Genomic DNA, 21,219 nt, shown 5'->3' on the forward strand with positions numbered 1-21,219 from the left:
TGGTAACACAATGCTTGGGAAAACCAAACACTTGGTAACATTTCAGTGTCAAAGGAAAAAAAAAAAAATGGTACTCACAATTGGTATATTAAGAAGAAAATTATATCATGTCATCTTGCCAGTCCACTTGTCCCTCTGGAGTCAGAAAATAGTCTGCAAAGGTGTCCCTCATTCTTGACACTGAGCCAGTACTCCGAAAAGTTTGCTACTCATAATCCCACAAGGTGGTTTCAGACAGATTTTCATCGATGGAAACAGGTTCCTTTGAAAGGACAAAATTGTGCAGGATTACACAGGCCTTCACCACTTCATCCACAGTCTCTGTTTTCATTTTAATGGCCATTAACAGAACTCTCCATTTGGCAGTTAAAATTCCAAACGCGCACTCCACCACTCTGCGCGCTCTGGTTAACCGATAGTTATAGATTTTTTTCCAGTGTGTTAATCCACGACTACCATATGGTTTGAGCAGTGTTTAGAAAGCTGAAAAGCATCGTCGCCAATGCACACAAAAGGCATTGGTGGCCCTGTTGTTCCAGGGAGTGGTCTTGGAGGTGGGAAGTCAAAACTGTCTCCATACAAACGACGGCCCATTGTGGACATCTTGAATACCTGAGAGTCATTAGAACGACCGTATGCACCAATGTCCACGGCAATGAATTTGCAGTTTGCATCCGAAATGGCCATAAGCACAATAGAAAAGTATTTCTTATAGTTGTAAAACTGTGAACCAGATCCCATGGGTTTCACAATCCTGATATGCTTGCCATCCACTGCACCGATGCAGTTTGGAAACTGGCAGATTTCTTGAAACTTGTCGGCAATCTCCAGCCACCTCTCCTGTGTTGGCTCTGGGATGTATTCCTCCTGTAGAGAATCCCACAATGCCCGGCAGGTCTGTTGTACAATTCCAGCAATAGTTGAAATCCCAATCCGGAACTGGAAATGGAGGGAGGTGAAGGATTCTCCAGTTGCCAGGAATCTGTTAAAAAAAGGGAAAAAAAGTAAAATTAATACAAACTACAAGCCAAAACATAACAATAAAAGCCTGCAGAATCTGAAACATTTTAGAAAGTAGATAACCTACCGAAGGGTCACCATCAAACGCTCCGCCGGTGATATAGAAAACCGCATTTGTGTGTCCCTTCTCCGGATTTGTTCTCCAACACGATCCACCAATATCTCGAACAATTCCAGCCTCATGCGCACGTAGTTGAAGAACTTGTCCGGATTATCCCTCAATTCCAGGTACAGTGTGGAAAAAACGCCATGGGTAAACCTCTGCGCATTAATGGGATGAATCCACTGGCGTCGTCTCCTCATACGCAGGAGTCGCAATCTTCTTTTCTCCCTCTGGAGAGCAATAATTGCCAACCGATTCAAGTGAAGATCAAATTCCACACAGAAGCTGTCAATACTCGCAATAACTCCTTCCAGACTCGCACTAACTCCTTCCATCGCTGCCACTAGCTCTAAAACCTTTCAAAGAAATTGTATCACAACACCCTAGATATATTTCTCCCTAGTTTCCAGTATCCTATCACATTTGGGAGCATTCTCCAAGAGCGAATCATATTTGGGAGCATCCCATTTTGGAGGTGTGGAAAAACTGATCCTCAAGAAAACGGATCCAACGGATGTGAAAAACGGATGCCAACGGATGGTACGGATCCATTTTGTTAAGGATCTGCACTAAAATCGGTATAGCGGATCCTTAAAAAAACGGATCCGTTCTCTCAGCTGGCATCCGTTTTTACACATTTTTAGCGGATCCGCCATTTTCAAATTTTGGCGGATTTTAACTGATTGCAAAAAACTGAAGTGTGAAAGAGGCCTAAAAGGCTGAAATAGGCAGGTGTATGACCAGGCACAAGGTGTGTTTATAGTATTGGGGAGAATTGGAAGCTCCCTGGAGATTTTAGGAGGCTGAACTATTATCTCAGGCCACTATAGATTACACCTCAATTTCACAGACTGAAATAGGCAGGTGTATGACCAGGCACAAGGTGTGTATATAGTATTGGGGAGAATTGGAAGCTCCCTAGAGATTTTTGGAGGCTGAACTATTCTCTCAGGCCCACTATAGATTACACCTCAATTTAACAGGCTGAAATAGGCAGGTGTATGACCAGGCACAAGGTGTGTATATAGTATTGGAGAGAATTGGAAGCTCCCTAGAGATTTTAGGAGGCTGATCTATTATCTCAGGCCCACTATAGATTGCACCTCAATTTCATAGGCTGAAATAGGCAGGTATATGACCAGGCACAAGGTGTGTATATAGTACTGGGGAGAATTTGAATCTCCCTAGAGATTTTAGGAGGCTGACAATGATGCTCTCAGTCCAAGAATGGCAGCAGGCAGCCTAATAAGCAGGACTGCTGCACACAAAAGTGTGGAAAAATGAACGTTTGGTAACTGTGCAGAAAAGAGGAAGAAAAGTATTTTTGCTTTGAAAAAAGCAGTCTGCACAGCAGTGTGCAAACAGCAATGCAGCTATCAGGGAGCCTTATACGGCAGCCTAATAACCAACAGAGCTGATGCACAAAAATATATCCTCCCCTGTCACTGCACACAAACTGTTGTGTTGTACATTGGAAATCGCTACCAGCAGAAGCAGTTTTTTTGTTCTTCTTCCCTGCCTAACGCTCTCCCTTATTCAGAATCAGCAGCTGCGACCTCTCCCTAATGCTAAGATCAGCAGAAGTAAGATGGTAGTCGGCATGCACGCCCTTTTATAGCTCCTGTGACGCCGCACAAAGCCAGCCAATCACTCGCATGCCCTTCTCAAAGATGGTGGTGACCGATGCCCATGTCATCGCGTTGCCCACAGTGTGCGTCCTCCATCATTGGCTGAAAAAGGGCCCTGGAAGCATCATTTGAAACGCGACTTTGGCGCTCTGGTCGCTGACCTCGTGGCCGACCTCACGCTATGGTCGGGTTTCGTTTCATGAAACCCGACTTCAGCGAAAGTCGGCGACTTATGAATTTGATCGTTTCGCTCAACTCTAATCCTGATGCATTAGTGCTTATACTTGGGCAGATAATTACTGTTGCCTTTTTTGCTGTGTTAATTATTGAATTTTTTGGGAAATGTAACTTACTTCTTGGCTTTGCTTTTAATTTCTTCAGAGCTGAGTCTTACGTAGCCGAATCAGGTGAGGGGAACCACCTCTGATCACCACGTTAATCTGGATAATAACCTACTGCACTTAATTTGTTCCCTAGCCATTTTCCTCATCATGAAAACTTATTTATATATGTACTGTTAGGTTATTTTTATGCTATAGAGGGATGTTCTAAATCTTAAACTCCACCTCTTTCAAGCAAAGTAGAGAATCACTACATGTGCTGGTTCTCACTCCAACAATCACAATCATATATTTAACCCCTCTCTCCCATTGGACGTACTATCCCAACCACGTGACCTGGGACTTAATACCCATGGATGGGATAGTACGTCATGCCCTTTAATGCGACATCGCAACTTAAGTCGCGGTGATCGCATTAAAATTCCGATGCCATGTTATCTTAGAGAAGATGCGGTCAGCATCCTGGGTGCTGTCCCTGCCCTCCCGGCCTCCCTATCGCTGTGATTGGCTGTTCAATTCTCACAGCATTTCTCATTGTTTCAGCCAATCAGATTGGCTGAAACATTGAGGTCCCAGGTTAGGATCGAGTACCGATGTATTCAATCCCAGGCCCGTGCCTGGCAACGCCAGGCATTGGCAAAAACCCCTCAGAATGGCGTGATCAACAATCACATCGATCGTGCCAATCGCAGGGCACAGCAGCGGTGTGACCACGCCGTGCCCTGCTGGTGACCTGCCTAGGATTGGAGCTGTGAGCTCCGATCCTAGGCTAGTGCCTAGCAACACCGGAGACACCAGGGCTATCTCTGATTGTTGGGATTGATGTGATCATCGATCCCACCAATGACAGGTCACAGCAGCTGTATGACCACTCTGTGACCTGTCTCTGACCTGTCTCTCATTTGTGTGCGACTGCTCTGCAGGTCCTCACAATAGCTGAGGATTCCTGCAGAGCGCTCACACCACTGAATCTCCTGCTGTGCTGGCCCTTGTGGTGCTACAGAAGCCTGTAACACCACAATCCGTGCTGAAGAAAGAAGACAGAAGAAAGAAGCGAGACTACAACCATAAGTGTTGATCTCTGATCCCTGCCTAATCTCTCTTCCTCCACCCCAATTTTTATTTTTTTATAGCTTTTTCTTTTCAGATAATAGTTTACATGTCCATGAGATCAGTCATTGCCAACAAACGGTTTTGTACCAAGTACTAGAAATGAACATTTTATTTACAATTATTTAATCTGTCCAATTACTTTTTGTCCCTTTAAAAACAGGTGGCACATGTTAAGGAGCGGAAACTCCTAAATCCTTCATCCAATTTTAATGTGGATACCCTCAAATGAAAATGGAAAAACTAAGGAAAAAGAAAAAGCGCAATAGGGTCTTATCTGGGTGGAAAATGGAATAAATTCAGATGGAATCTACTCACCTTTTCCAGAAGGGATACAAGCATGTAAATCAATGTCAGCCTGCTGCACGCCCGAAGGTTCACAACCGTGACCGCCAATATAACTCCTCTTGGATAAAATATTTTAACTCAGGCTTACTGTGTGCTGCTAGACCAGGATAGAATCACCACATGAGAAGTTTAACCATTTAATTCCCAACGCGTTTCAAAGTGTAGACCACTTCTTCCTCAGGGGATGACATGTAGTGAATAGATACAGCCTTCTCTGGTTAAATACATACAATATTTGAATTTAGGCGCCAAAAATCACATGTGATGAGAGGACAGATGTCAAAGTTCAAGGGTTAATAGAGCGTAAAATACATTTACAATTGTTCTTATTACTTAACAATTTAACCCTTTTGATTTCTGTTACAGATGATATGTAAAAATATATTGAAAAAAGAAGAAAGAATTCATTTTGTGTACTGAAAAAAAGGGATTATATGGGAGATGGAACGAACCCATTGAAAAAATATATATACCGGGTGAGTCATAAAGGACGGACGTTTTTAAACTAATCATAAAATCATTAAATATTTATTAAATATAAATGTATTCACAGATTTGGTTACGTATACTGACAAATATTTGACAAATTCAAGTGTGGAAAACAACATCTGCCATGTGGTGGCCATTATCAGTGATGCATTTCCAAAGGCGTTCTTGGAAGTTGGCATCAACACGTTCCAACACAACTCTGTCGATTTGGGCAACTTCCACTCGAATAGCTTCCTTCAGTTCTTGTAATGATCGAGGCTTAAGCTTGTATACACGTGATTTGAGGTGACCCCATAAGTAATAATCGCACATGGACAGGTCTGGGGACCTAGGAGGCCAATTAATATCGCCAAACCTGGAAATGATGCGACCAGGGAAGAGAGGGCGAAGAACGTTCATTGTTGCTCCGGCTGTGTGGGCCGTTGCCCCATCTTGTTGAAACCACACACTAGAGATGGGGATATGTTGCCGTCGTAACTCAGGAACAAAGAAGTTATTTATCATGGCGATATAACGTTGTGAGTTCACGGTAACAGTATTGCCATTATCGCCTTCGAAAAAGTACGGACCGATCACGCCATATTTGCCCATAGCGCACCACACCGTTACCTTAGGGCTGTGCAGCGGTCGTTCATGTAATTCTTTCGGATTTTCATAGGCCCAATAACGGCAGTTCTGCTGATTAACCATGCCATTGACATGGAAATGAGCTTCATCACTCATGAATAAAATAAGGTTGTCGTTTTGCTCAATAATTGCTTCCATCTCATGTGCGAACTTCAGTCGCGCTGCGTAATCCCCGCGCTCCAACTGTTGCACAATGGCCAATTTATAGGGGTGGAAATGCAGGTCTAAATGCAAAATACACCTTACTGTACGATTACTGAGGGCAAGTTTTAAAGAATGTTTCCGAGCAGATCGACTCGGACTACGCAGCATGGCTTGCCTGACGCGTTCCACATTTTCAGGGGTACGTGCCGTTCGTGGAGCCCCCGGTGGTCGTTTGTTCATTAGTGTACCTCGTGTACGGAGTGCTTCAACCCAACGTAGGATAGTGTTACGAGCGGGAACAGCTTGATTTCTGTGAATATTGAAATGACGCCGAAACTCACGCTGAACGGCTGTGATACACTCATTATTCTTGACAAAACTGTCGTACGCAAAAACGCGATGTTCTATCGTCCACGGCACCATAGCTTAAACTGAAACTAAAATAAAAACAATGCTTTCACCTCACAAACATAACCCCGCCTCCCGCACATCTCTACCTCCACCTGGTGGTGAGTTATAGCCACTTCAAATACATCCGTCCTTTATGACTCACCCGGTATATCATAGTCCAGAGTCAGTACCACTCGGCTAAAGAGGATTTCGTTTGGGAAAAGAAGACAAACGTCAATGGAAGAAAAGTTAAAAAATGTATTACATAAAAATATGTTTAATTAAATTACATTAAAAATTCCTTTTATTAAAAAGTGTAAATATGATAAAAATATGTAATAAAAAATAAAATACGTTGGATTAATATATGTGTGAATAAAAATTATTGTATGGGATTGGGAATATAACTCCGGAGGAAATATCTGAGAAAACATCAAGATGATTGATTGGTACATGGCAAAGGGAATGGACCTACAAAAATATCACTCCAAAACTACTTCATGAGAACTTCTTTTTTGGATCTACAGACTAAACACACTGAAACCCAATGGTCTTAACGAAATCACAGAGGTCTTTTTATAACTGCTCCTTTTAATGGTATAGCTTTCTTTTAACAATTTTTTGGAGTATATTTAGAGAGAACTTGTATATTTTTCTTGTTTTTTAGTAGAGCGTTCTCACTGAATTATTAATTTAAATTTTAATTATTTTTTACTTTCCTCTAATGATATTGCTAACACCAAATGTAACCTCTGTTCCAGGGATACGAACTCGTTCTCATGAAGTAGTTTTGGAGTGATATTTTTGTAGGTCCGTTCCCTTTGCCATGTACCAATCAATCATCTTGATGTTTTCTCAGATATTTCCTCCGGAGTTATATTCCCAATCCCATACAATAATTTTTATTCACACATATATTAATCCAACGTATTTTATTTTTTATTACATATTTTTATAATATTTACACTTTTTAATAAAAGGAATTTTTAATGTAATTTAATTAAACATATTTTTATGTAATACATTTTGTAACTTTTCTTCCATTGACGTTTGTCTTCTTTTCCCAAACAAAATCCTCTTTAGCCAAGTGGTACTGACTCTGGACTATGATATATATATATATATTTTTTCAATGGGTTCGTTCCATCTCCCATATAATCCCTTTTTTTCAGTACACAAAATGAATTCTTTCTTCTTTTTTCAATATATTTTTACATATCACCTGTAACAGAAATCAAAAGGGTTAAATTGTTAAGTAATAAGAACAATTGTAAATGTAATTTACGCTCTATTAACCCTTCTCATGTGGTGATTTTATCCTGGTCTAGCAGCGCATAGTAAGCCTGAGTTAAAATATTTTATCCAAGAGGAGTTATCTGAAATGAAAATGGAAAGTCTAAACTTCAACTGCATCTGAATTGTTTTGTTTAAAATTCATTGTGGTAATGTCTAGAACCAAAATTAGAAAAATGTTGTCTCTGTCCAATTATATATGGACCTAACTGTCTATGTGTGTGTTCATACAGTGGAGGCCAAAAGTATTGGCACCCCTGCAATTCTTTCAGATAATACTCAGTTTCTTCCTGAAAATGATTGCAATCACACATTCTTTGGTATTATTATCTTCATTTAATTTGCTTGCAAGAAAAAACACAAAAAAGAATTAAGCAAAAATCAAATCATTGAACATTTCACACAAAACTCCAAAAATGTGCCAGACAAAAGTATTGGCACCCTCAGCCTAATACTTGGTTAAACAACCTTTAGCCAAAATAACTGCCAACAACCGCTTCCAGTAACCATCAATGAGTTTCTTACAATGCTCTGCTGGAATTTTAGACCATTCTTCTTTGGCAAACTGCTCCAGGTCCCTGATATTTGAAGGGTGCCTTCTCCAGACTGCCATTTTTAGATCTCTCCACATGTGTTCTGTGGGATTCAGGTCTGAACTCATTGCTGGCCACTTTAGAAGTCTCCAGTGCTTTCTCTCAAACCATTTTCTAGTGCTTTTTGAAGTGTGTTTTGGGTCATTGGAAGACCCATGACCTCTGAGGGAGACCCAGCTTTCTCACACTGGGCCCTACATTATGCTGCAAAATTTGTTGGTAGTCTTCAGACTTCATAATGCCATGCACAAGGTCAAGCAGTCCAGTGCCAGAGGCAGCAAAGCAACCCCAAAACATCAGGGAATCTCCGCCATGTTTGACTGTAGGGACTGTGTTCTTTTCTTTGAATGCCTCTTTTTTTCCTGTAAACTCTATGTTGATGCCTTTTCCCAAAAAGCTCTACTTTTGTCTCATCTGACCAGAGAACATTCTTCCAAAACGTTTTAGGCTTTCTCAGGTAAGTTTTGGCAAACTCCAGCCTGGCTTTTTTATGTCTCGGGGTAAGAAGTGGGGTCTTCCTGGGTATCCTACCATACAGTCCCTTTTCATTCAGACGCCGACGGATAGTACGGGTTGACACTATTGTACCCTCGGACTGCAGGGCAGCTTGAACTTGTTTGGATGTTAGTCGAGGTTCTTTATCCACCATCCGCACAATCTTGCGTTGAAATCTCTCATCAATTTTTCTTTTACGTCCACATCTAGGGAGGTTAGCCACAGTGCCATGAGCTTTAAACTTCTTGATGACACTGCGCACGGTAGACACAGGAACATTTAGGTCTTTGGAGATGAACTTGTAGCCTTGAGATTGCTCATGCTTCCTCACAATTTGGTTTCTCAAGTCCTCAGACAGTTCTTTGGTCTTCTTTCTTTTCTTCATGCTTAATGTGGTACAAACAAGGACACAGGACAGAGGTTGAGTCAACTTTAATCCATGTCTACTGGCTGCAAGTGTGATTTAGTTATTGCCAGCACCTGTTAGGTGCCACAGGTAAGTTACAGGTGCTGTTAATTACACAAATTAGAGAAGCATCACAAGATTTTTCAAACAGTGTCAATACTTTTGTCCACCCCTTTTTTATGTTTGGTGTGGAATTATATCCAATTTGGCTTTAGGACAATTCTTTTTTTGTTTTTTCACTGAAGACAAATTAAATGAAGATAATAATACCAAAGAATTTGTGATTGCAATCATTTTCAGGAAGAAAATTAGTATTATCTGACAGAATTGCAGGGGTGCCAATACTTTTGGCCTACACTGTATGTAGTGTGTAAGTTGACCATGACACATGCAGTTCCTACATGCCATAGTATAAAAATATAGGACATTTTTGTGCCTATATTTTTATACTATATGGAGATAGCTGTGATCTTTTTGTGCCTGCATGACTGCGGAGATATAATGTGATTATGGATGTAGGCTTCGTTTATAGCGATGTGCTGGGATGCTATATTTAATGTGTCCATATGAAGTCACACTGTGTGGATTATATCTTTAATTTTGCAATTGGTTGTATACAATTGGTGTATTGGAACTGCATGTGTCATGGTCGACTGACACACTACGTATAAACACACACATATATTTTTCATGTGTATTTGTGTATGCTGCTCTAGATGACCTCCTGTTTTTGAGTTTTATGGTTTGAGGCATCTTATTTTATGTATTTTTGTTTTAATATTATTGAAATAAAGTAATACATTTTAATATTGGATAACTTGATAACATTTTTGATCTAAATGTGCTACATTTACTGCGGGGATCGATATGTTTCTTATACCAATAATGCACAATGTTCCCCACGAGATGATCCCAACTTTGACCATCTGTTCAAAGTTCGGCCGGTCATCGAACACTTCAACAAAAAGTTGGCTGAAATGTACGTGCCCCAAAGAGACATCTGTGTGGATGAGTCTTTAATCCATTTTAAGTGAAGGCTCAGATTCCATCAGTACCAGCCCATGAAAAAGGCCAGATACAGAATTAATCTCTACAAACTGTGTGAGAAAACCTCAGGGTACACCCACAGGTTTAGAGTTTACGAAAGAAAGGACACCACGATTGAACCCCCTGGATGTCTTCCTGTCCTGGGGTGAGTGGGAAAATTGTATGGCATTTGGTGCACCCACTGCTGGAGAAAGTTTATCACATCTACACCGATAACTTTTATACCAGCATCCCACTCTACAAATCCCTCTCTGTGCGAGGTACTACAGCTTGCGATACTGTCCGCAAAAATCAAGGAGGCCTCCCAAAAACACTACTTGGACAGATGATCAGATGGGGTGACAGCAGAGCCCAATGTAGCGACCACCTGCTGGTGGTCAAGTACAAGGACAAGAGGGATGTCCTTCTCTTGATCACCATGCATGGTGTTGGGATGCCCTCAGCACGGTTCGTGGTACCTCTACTCAGGTCAGCAATCTGGACTGTGTACTGGAGTACAACAAAAACATGGGTGGCGTTGATCTCTCTGATCAATTCCTCCAACCGTACAATGGTTTGAGAAAGGCCAGATTGTGGTACAAAAAGCTGGCCATGCACATCGTGCAAATGACAATGATCAACGCTTTCCTGCTGTCACAATGTGCATGCCACACTGATACGTCGTACCTTCAGTTCAAGGAGGTAGTGGTTAAGGCCCTGATATTTTTTGCATTCAGGAAGGAGCGGGCCTCAGTACTTCTGTAACTGAAAGTGCTTGTATCATACCAGATCAGCATTTCCAGAGGGTGGTCCCATCAACTGGAAGAAAAGGTAAGCCACCAAAAATGTGCCAAGTGTGTAACACAAGGAGAATACGCAATTACACCACTTATCAATGGACACCTGCCCCAACAAATCTGCTCTGTGTATGAAGGACTGCTTCAAACATGCACTACTAATTTACTTAGATTTACAGGAAACAGTAGATTAGTTACAAAAAGGGGGCACATCTAGATAAGTTCCTTGGGGGTCTAGTTTCCAAAATGATGTCACTTGTGGGATTTTTTTACTGTTTAGGTACATCAGGGGCTCTGCAAATGGAACATGATGGAAAACTTGCATTCCAAAATGACACTACTTCCCTTCCGAGCCCCGTTGTGTGCAAAAACTGTTTTTTCCCACATATGGAGTACCAGTGTACTCAAGACAAATTGGACAACAACTTGGGGTCCAATTTCTCCTGTTACCTTTGGAAAAATTAAAAAATGGGGACTAAATGATCATTTTTGTGATCAAAAAAATAGGATTTTTTGTTTTTACGCACAGGCATTATAAACTTTAGTGAAACACTTGGGGTTTCCAAGTTCTCACCACATATCTAGATAAGTTCCTTAGGGGGTCTAGTTTCCAAAATGGGGTCACTTATGGGGGGTTTCTACTGTTTAGGCACATCAGGAGAGCTGCAAATGGAACATGATGCTCACAGACCATTCCATCAAAGTCTGCGTTCCAAAACATCACTACTTTCTTTCCTAGCCCCGATGTGCCGAAACAGTAGTTTTCTCCCACATCATTATAAACTTTAGTGAAAAACTTGGGGGTTCAAAGTGCTCACCATACATCTAGGCAAGTTCCTTTGGGGGTCTAGTTTCCAAAATGTGGTCACTTGTGGGGGGTTTCCACTATTTAGGCACATCAGGGGCTCGCCAAATGCGACATGGTGTTCGTTCTCAATTCCAGCTAATTTTAGTTTGAAAAAGTCAAACGGCGCTCCTTTCCTTCTGAGCCCTGCCATGCGCCCAAACAGTGGTTCCCCCCACGTATGGGGTATCAACGCACTCAGGACAAGTTGGACAACAACTTCTGGGGTCCAATTTCTCCTGTTAATCTGGAGAAAATAAACAAATTGGGGACTAAATAATCATAACTGTGGAAAAATATGATTTTTTTTATTATCACGCCAGGGCATTATAAACTTTAGTGAAACACTTGGGGGTTCAAAGTGCTCACCACACATCTAGATATGTTCCTTAGGGGGTCTAGTTTCCAAAATGGGTTTGCTTGTGGTGGTTTTCCACTGTTTAGGCACATCAGGGGCTCTCCAAACGCGACATGGTGTCCGATCTCAATTCCAGCCAATTTTAGTTTGAAAAAGTCAAACGCCGCTTTTTCCAATCCGAGCTCTGCCTTGTGCCTAAACAGTGGTTTCCCCCCACATATGGGGTATCAGCGTACTCAGAACAAATTGCACAACAACTTTTGTGATCCAATTTTTCCTGTTACCCTTGGGAAAATAAAAAATTGGGGACAAAAAAATCATTTTTGTGGAAATATTTTTTTATTTTTTCACGCCCGGGCATAGTAAACTTTAGTGAAACATTTAGGGTTCAAAGTGCTCACCACACATCTAGCTATGTTCCTTAGGGGGTCTAGTTTCCAAAATGTGGTCACTAGTGGGGGTTTTCCACTGTTTAGGCACATCAGGGGCTCGCCAAATGCGACATGGTGTCCGATCTCAATTCCAGCCAATTTTAGTTTGAAAAAGTCAAACGGTTCTCCTTCCCTTCCGAGCCCTGCCGTGCACCCAAACAGTGGTTGCCCCCCCCCACATATGGGGTATCAGCGTACCCAGGACAAATTGGACAACGACTTTTTTGGTCCATTTTCTCCTTTTACCATTGGGAAAATAAAAAATATTGTTGCTAAAAAGATCATTTTTGTGACTAAAAAGTTAAATGTTCATTTTTGCCCTCCACGTTACTTCTGCTCCTGTGAAACACCTGAAGGGTTGATAAACTTCTTGAATGTGGTTTTGATCAGCTTGAGGGGTGCAGTTTTTATAATGGTGTCACTTTTGTGTATTTTCATCCATATAGACCCCTCAAAGTGACTTCAATTGTGAGGTGGTCCCTAAATAAAATGGTTTTATAACTTTTGTCAACTTTTAACCCTTATAACTTCTTAACAAAAATGTGTTTCCAAAATTGTGCTGATGTAAAGTAGACATGTGCAAAATGTTATTTATTAACTATTTTGTGTGGCAAATTTCTCTGTTTTAAGGGCATAAAAATTAAAAATTAGAAAATTGCAAAATTTTCCAAATTTTTGCCAAATTTCCGTTTTTTACACAAATAAATGCAAGATATATCGAAGAAATGTTACCACTAATGTGAAGTACAATATGTCATAAAAAAATAGCCTCAGAATCACCTAGATCCGGTGAAGCATTCCAGAGTTATTACCTCATAAAGGGACAATTTTCAGAATTGTAAAAATTGGCCCTGTCATTAACGTGCAAATGACCCTTGGGGGTGAAGGGGTTAATATTCACTCATACATTGCTGGCAGACTAATCACAGCCGTATATAGTTACTTAATAGAAAGGAGAGAGGTAATACTCTACTTTAGAAATTTCTGAAGAAATGAGTAATCAGATAAGTATCAAATTATTTAAATGGTGGAGTTTTTATCTCTTACAAAATTACTTACATCATTGTTGCTGTAAATTACTTGGTTTCCTGCAAAGCTCATATCAACTGAAGGCCTAAAATAAATAGAATCCAAAAAGAAAGATTATTCAACACAATTTTCTCTTAACAAACCACATGTGGGGGTTTGGGTTACACAAGAAAAATGTCTACATTACTTTGTGTTGGAGGTACAGTAGTAAGAAACTTAGTCCATGTATTTAAAGACGGACTCCTCTTCCCATCACATTGCTGTTAGGATACTGCAGGATATCTATATTAGATAGCATTGTGTACTTACAATTGCTCATTTTGCCTTTTTACCCAGCTAATTCTTCTCTTTTCCATTAGGTCTATGATATTACATGATTAGGGATGAGCAAGCATATTCGTGGGTATTCGATACTCGGCAAGTAATGCGTGTCATGCCCGCCATGTCTGTTGTGCCGCATGACCCCTGGAGCAGTGTGCACGTGCACTAAATTCTCATGCCCGTTATGTCTCATGCTGCAAGATCCCTAGAAGCAGTGTGCACACGCACCTCGTGACTGTTGTGCTGCAAGATACCTGGAGCAGTGTGCACGCGTGCCTTACCTCATGGCTGCACGCCATTGCTAGGTAACCATCCGTCTCTGCTCTGATTTTGCAATCCTCTCTGTATTCCTGGAACCCCTGATCATGTGACCTTTCCTATGTTCCAGCACTGCCTGATCCAGCTAACATCTCAGTGTTTGTGGAGCCCCTGATCATGTGACCTTCTCTATGGTCCAGCCCAGTCTGATCTAGCAACACTCTCTATGATCCTGGAGGATCTGAACCGGAAGTTCTCCCCTGGTCCTGACCCGGAAATGCAAGTGCTAATGCCCTATATCAGACCGCCCCTTCCTATGGTCGGGGCCTGAGTATCGTGTTGCTTCCCTGCATGGCTGCTTGGTCTGCTCGGTCGCTCTCTGTATTCTGTGCCCCTGCACTCTGCCCTGTAGTGCATCTCTGCACACGCTCTGTGCTTGTACTCTGCCTCTTGTCCCGTGCCTTGTCTTGTGCTTGTCCTTTGTGCCATGTTTTGTCCTTGTTGTGCTTTGCCTTGTAGTCCTTCCTGTGTTCTCTGCCTTGCCTGCTTTGCCATGTCTTGCCTTTGCTATGCTTTGCCTTGTGGTCCTTCCTATGTTCTCTGTCTTTGCTTGTTCTTCCTTTCTCTTACCTATGGTCTTCTGTTGTGCCTCCTGGCACACGCACCATTCCTCCTCTCTTACCTATGGTGCTCTGTAGTGCCTCCTGGCACACGCACCACTCCTCCTCTCCTACCTATGGTGCTCTGTAGTGCCTCCTGGCACACGCACCATTCTTCTCCTTTTATTTATGGTGCTCTGTTGTGCCTCCTGGCACACACACCATTCCTCCTCTCTTACCTTTTGTGCTCTCTGGCACATTACAGGGCTTGTCTGAAGGTCTCGCCCTTGACCCGGCTCTGGGCTTCGGCCTACGCTCCGCTGCTAGCTCTGTTCTCGCTCTGACCTGACTCTGTGTTTCTGCCTACATTCTGCTCCTTGCCCTGTACCTTGTCTTACCTTGTTTCTCGCCTTGCCTTGTTTCTTGCGTTGCATTGCCTTGTTTCTGCGTGTGCTCTTTGCATTCACCTGGCCTTCCTAGCCTCCTGTTTGTGCCTCAGCCGTGCCCGCCCTAGCCGTGCCCACCTGCTTGTGCCTCAGCCGTGCTTGTCGGCCAGTGACAGCCGTGTCGCCTGTTATGCCCCAGCCGGGTTCGCTGGAGTCTTGCCCGCCTATCTGTGCTGCAGCCTGACCAGCTAGCCAGTGCCCCAACCGTGCTCTCTGTGCTTCCTTGCACCCACGCTGTCTCTGCACTGTGTTTGCGTGCGCCTCTATTAGCATGCGCAGGCCCTCGCCTGCCCCGTGGCATACGTCCCTGTGCTTCTGTAAAAGTACGCACAGGTCTTGTCATGTACCCTGGCATGCCCCTCTGCTCGCGCAGGGCTCTGCCTTGAACCCTGACCCTGGCATGCCCCTCTGTACGCGCATGACTCTGCCTTGAACCCTGACCCTGGCGTGCCCGTCTGCACGCGCAGGACTCTGCCTTGAACCCTGAACCTGGCGTGTCCCTCGGCACGCGCAGGACCTTGTCTTGTACCCTGACCCTGGCGTGTCCCTCGGCACGCGCAGGACCTTGCCTTGGACTTTGAACCCTGGCGTGTCTCTACACACGCACCCTGTCTCGTATGTTGAATTTTGAACCCTGGCGTGTCCCCTACACATGCACCGTACTTTGCACGTTGAACCTGGCATGTCCCCTACACACGCACCTTGCACCGGACCCTGGTGTGCCCCTAGCATGCACCCTGCCTGGAATCTTGTCTTGGACCACAGCGTGTTCCCTAACAAGCACCATGTCTGGAGATCTGTCCTGCCTCCTTGCCTGTACCCTGGTTTGCCTGCTGGATTCCCTGAACCTGCCATTACTGCCAGAGATCGTAAGCATGAAGACTGCGGCTTGATGTCCGGAGCTGGTGTCCGCAGCCTGATGCCCTGATCCTTGCCAGCTGTCCGGAGTCCGATGCCATCGTGTCCTTGCCGGTAACCGGGCTTACCTTCTGGCATGTACCAGGACATGGACCTTGGCATGGCACACACACACTGTTAGGCGTCGGGTTACTGTCGCTGCACAGCGGGAATCCCGAGCCTTGCTTCCGACGGTCTCCCATTCCTCTACGGCAGCAGAGGAGGTTGCTCAGTAAACTCGTCAGTCCCGGCGCTCTGCCTAGACCAGCTCCATGGGTTTGCTTGCTGCTGCCACCTATGTCACAGCTATGGCAGTACATGCTGCTCAGCAACGAGATTCTCCAGGGACTAAGTCCCCATGTCGGGCCACTGAGCATGCCCGTGGAGTGATCTCCCATTGGAGATCGAAGGTCACATGCTGAGGTCCTGTTCCTGTTCGGATTGGCCCATCCGAGAAGCCAGGAAAGTCCAGGACGCTCGCGGCTATAAAAGGTTCACATGGCCGCTCGGCCATGCACTAGGATAGACTGTATTTTCAGACTATAAGGAGTGAGTGATGTATGCACGTATGAATGTCTCTGGTGACTGACTCATTATGAAACCCCTACCCTTGGTACGCATGTGATGTGCAGCCTAGCTTGCTAGCGCCCAGGCTTAGGCGTAGGTAGGTCAGAGTTTGAGTCATGCATTAGCCATCATCAGTGACTCAGCACGCCTCAGTGCGAGTGCTCCACACTCCATAGCCAGCGTCTATAGCGGCGTTCGTGGTAGCGACGCCACGCATTCAGTGGGTCTAGAGGGACTCTAACCCCGTGTCCTTGGGGTAGAGTTCTGTGGCCATTTGCTGTGCGCTCTTTGGCCAGGCTCTGTGAGCTAAACAGGCTCCGGCATCCACATTCAGCGGTTGTGCAGCTCTGTGAATTAACAGAGTCCGCTCCTGTTCACACTGGGTGACGTAACCCACGTGTGACTGTTTTCACGCCGCTCTATTCTTCCGCCATTGTCTAGCAGCAGTGTACCACCTCTGCACGTTGGACTCCGGGCTGCGAACACACCTACTACTACTTTATAATTTGGTGCATTCCGCCAGCCTTAACATTATCCTAGCGCCAGGTTCTGGCTAATAATGGCGGATGAACAGCGACTGCATAGGTACATCCAGCAGCTGGAGGGTAGGTTGGCAGCGCTAGAGCATTCCACCTCAGCTGCAGATGTTACCTCGGTCGCCGTCCAAGCAGCTACAGAGACTGTCGCCCGTGTCTCTATGGCCAGTCCTGCCCCGACCTTGTCCCGCCTCCCGCTGCCAGAGAAGTTCTCAGGTGATAGTGCCTCATGCAGGGGTTTCGCGAGTCAGTGCTCCATTCACCTGGAGTTGCTGGCCACACGATTTCCCTCCGAGCGGGCCAAGGTGGGGTTTATCATCTCCCTCCTGTCGGGCAGGGCCCTGGAGTGGGCCACCCCGCTGTGGGAGCGCGTGGATCACCTGGTACAGAATGCCACCCATTTCCTGGTCACTCAGAAGCAGGTGTTCCTGGGTCCTCGGGTCACGCACAATACCGCACTTCAGTTGCTGACTCTAACCCAGGGTGCGTCTCTGGTCAGCCAGTATGCCATCCTCTTCAGAACTCTAGCCTCGGAACTGGAGTGGCCAGATAAGGTTCTCATATCTGTTTTCTGGAGAGGCCTGGCTGATCATGTCAAAGATGCCCTGGCCACCAGGGAGGTGCCCACCACTTTAGAGGAGCTCATTACGGTCTCTACCCAAATTGACATTCGCTTCAGTGAGCGAGGGCTGGAGCGCTCCAGGTCCTGCCAATGATATAAGTTGGCTCCAAATTTTGCTAGACCACTGGAACCTCCCGGTCAGCCCCCCAAGCCTCCAGAGGCCATGGAGGTGTCCCGCACAGGGCCCAGGTCCCGGTCCACGTGGGTACCTCCAGTCTGATTCCGCTGTCGGCAGACTGGGCACCTTGCTAACCAGTGCCCACAGCGCTCGGGAAATGCTCCCGTCTAGTGGTTATCGGAGGGGACCTACTAGACACCGCGACTTTCTCCTCCAAGCTCTTGTTTAAAGGGGCGTTAGAGTTTAATTCATCCACTCTGATTGTGGAGGATTGCGTGGACTCTGGGGAAGAGGGCAATTTCATGTCATCTGCCTTCGCTCAACAACACGTAATCCCCCTGGTCTTACTACCTCAACCAGTCACCATCACAGTGGTGAATGGGGCAATACTCCCATCCCAAATCACCCACCAGATGGCTCCACTGAGACTCTCTTTGTCTCCTTCCCATCAGGAGATGCTGTCTCTCCTTGTCTTGCCCGAAGGGATCGATCAGGTCCTCCTAGGGGTTCCCTGGTTACGATCTCATTCTCCCCACATAGAGGGGACTTTGGGAAAAATCCTCGGTTGGAGCAAGTCCTGCGAGGGTAGGTGTCTGAGAGACTGCATACAGGTCGCTACTTCTGAGGTTCCTGCAGATCTCTCCTCGCTTCCCAAGCCATATCAGCAGTAGGCAGACATGTTCTCCAAGAAGGCGGCAGAGACCCTTCCGCCGCACTGCCCTTACGACTGTCCTATTGACCTCTTGCCCGGTGCTGAGCCTCCACAGGGTTGAGTATATCCCCTATCTCTCCCAGAGACAGAGGCCATGTCTCAGTATATCAGGGAGAATCTGGCAAGAGGATTCATTAGGAAGACGGTGTCACCGGCGGGAGCGGGATTCTTCTTTGTCCAAAAGAAGAATGGGGAATTACGTCCATGCATCGATTACAGGGGCCTTAACGCCATAACCGTTAAGAACAAGTATCCTCTGCCCCTGATATCGGAACTGTTTGATAGGCTACAGGGAGCGAGAGTGTTTACTAAGCTCAATCTGCGGGGAGCTTATAACCTGATTTGCATCCGTGAGGGGGACGAATGAAAGATGGCTTTTAACACCAGAGACAGGCACTATGAATATCTGGTGATGCCCTTCGGGCTATGTAACGCTCCAGCCGTCTTCCAAGACTTTGTGAACGACATCTTCCGGGATATGCTTACCACCTCGGTAGTAGTCTATCTGGACGATATTCTCATTTACTCTCCAGATATTGACTCCCACCGGAGAGATGTTCGCAAAGTTTTCGATCTCCTGCGGGCCAACTCTCTTTATACCAAATTGGAGAAATGTGTGTTTGAGCAGGAGTCCTTGCCTTTTCTGGGCTACATCATCTCAGCCCTGGGTTTGGCCATGGATCCTGCCAAGCTACAGGCAGTGATGGATTGGCAGGAACCCCTTTCTCTCAAAGCAGTGCAGCGCTTTATGGGGTTCATAAATTACTATCGCCAATTCATTCCCCATTTCTCAACTTTGGTAGCGCCTTTGGTAGCCCTCACCAAGAAGGATGCAAACCCCAAACTGTGGTCGGAGACTGTCTCCAAGGCCTTCGCCTCCATTAAGTCCCACTTTGCTAGTGCTCCCATTCTACATTGCCCTGATGTAGATAAGCTCTTCATCCTGGAGGTGGATGCCTCCTCCGTCGGTGCTGGAGCGGTCCTTTTTCAGAAGGACTCGCAAGGTCGGAAGCACCCATGCTTCTTTTTCTCTAAGACTTTCACACCGGCAGAGAGGAATTATTCCATCGGGGACAGGGAGTTGCTAGCAATGAAGCTGGCTTTCTCAGAGTGGCAACACCTCCTGGAGGGGGCTTGCCACCCATTCCAGGTGTTCACCGACCACAAAAATTTGGTCTATTTACAGACAGCCCAGCGGCTGAATTCTTGCCAGGCCAGATGGTCCTTGTTCTTCTCTCAATTCCATTTCACACTGCATTTTCTCTCCGGGGAGAAGAACGTCCGGGCCGATGCTCTTTCTCACTCCATGGTGTCATCGGAGGATGAGGAGCCTCAGCTGATAGTCCCATCAGAGAGCCTGAGGACCCTGGCTCCGGTTGCTCTCGAGTCTGTACCTCTGGGCAAAATATATATAAACTTGGCACACACCAAAGGTTTCTGATGCAGAAAGGTGATTTTTTAATTATACAACAGTACATACATACACAGACGTTTCGGTCTAGGACCTTCAGCAATGTACGATATATTGTACTGTGAGATTCTTAGTGACTGGGCTTTGTGAGATAGACCAATCCTGTGAGGAGGCACATGAAGCCGTCCCACTGCGTGGTGATTTGTGGAGTGTGGACGCAGTATCCACCGCGAATCCCAAGTGCTGCTTCTCAGGGTTGTGCCAACGGTTTTGTTCTTACATATGTACCTCTGGGCAAGACTTTGGTCCCTGCCCAACTGCGACCGGAGGTCCTCTCTTGGGCTCATTCGTCCAGGGTGGGTGGCCATTTTGGGATCAAATGGACCTCTGAACTCCTGGCGAGGACGTACTGGTGGCCGCATATGGCCCATGATGTCAGGGACTATATTCGGGCTTGCGTCTCTTGCACCCAGAATCGCCCCTCTCGGCAGCGGCCCGCTGGGGTACTCTATCCTCTGCTGGTTGCGGACAGGCCCTGCTAGATGGTCGGTATGGGCTTTGTGGTGGGTCTGCCCACTCCAGCAGCAGCACTGTCATTTGGGTGGTCACTAGGGTGATCGCAAAAAATCGATGTCGGAATTTTGTCCGTCTGGACCCCACAAAACGATTCCCCTTTCCAGATATTGAGATAGCCAAAATTTGAGCTCGATCAAACGACGTTAACCCGTGCCGCTCGTCGCTCAAAGTTTGAAAAAATCCAAATTGAGGTTTTTTAAGATTTAGGTATTTTGCATAGTCTGTTAGACTATAAAGAATGTGACAACAACATTGCAGAAATAGCCCTGACCAAATTTTCGAACCATTTTTGGTATTTGAATGCAGAGTTGGTGGGATTATCGTTTTTTGATCCCACCATTACAGACAATGAAAAGTTGTTAATGGCTAATAAATTGCTCAGTAGCACAGATGAACCATCAGAGCATGCTAGGGTTGTAAAGCCAAAAGTTAGGAAAGAAAAATTAAAAGAGGTAGGAAGTAACCGACTTTAACGACCTTCTGACAAAAGATGAAGAACAAAAACAATATGTCCTGCAAGTTGTAAGCAAATGCCGAGCATTATATTCTGACGTTTCAAAAACTACTTTAACAAAAGCTCTAGAATAGATTAGATAACTATGTAAAATTATCAACTCATGTAGGTAAGCGTGCTCTGATGATTCATCTGTGCTACTGAGCAATTTATTAGCCATTAACAACTTT

General features: G+C 45.0%; 1 protein-coding gene across 3 annotated transcripts in view; it reads right to left on the reverse strand.

The window, feature by feature from the left end:
- The window catches only part of LOC141085293 (B-cell receptor CD22-like), a 221,488-nt gene that overhangs the window by 24,812 nt on the left and 175,457 nt on the right, over window positions 1–21,219 (reverse strand). For all 3 annotated transcript variants that reach the window (XM_073570571.1, XM_073570572.1, XM_073570570.1), the window contains one exon: window positions 13,503–13,557. In XM_073570571.1, the coding sequence (XP_073426672.1) occupies window positions 13,503–13,557 (55 nt within the window). The remainder of the gene's footprint in view (window positions 1–13,502; window positions 13,558–21,219) is intronic.

This window comes from Dendrobates tinctorius, unplaced genomic scaffold (genome assembly GCF_039654945.1).
Source record: "Dendrobates tinctorius isolate UK_male_01 unplaced genomic scaffold, ASM3965494v1 ptg000028l, whole genome shotgun sequence".
Lineage (NCBI taxonomy): Eukaryota > Metazoa > Chordata > Amphibia > Anura > Dendrobatidae > Dendrobates > Dendrobates tinctorius.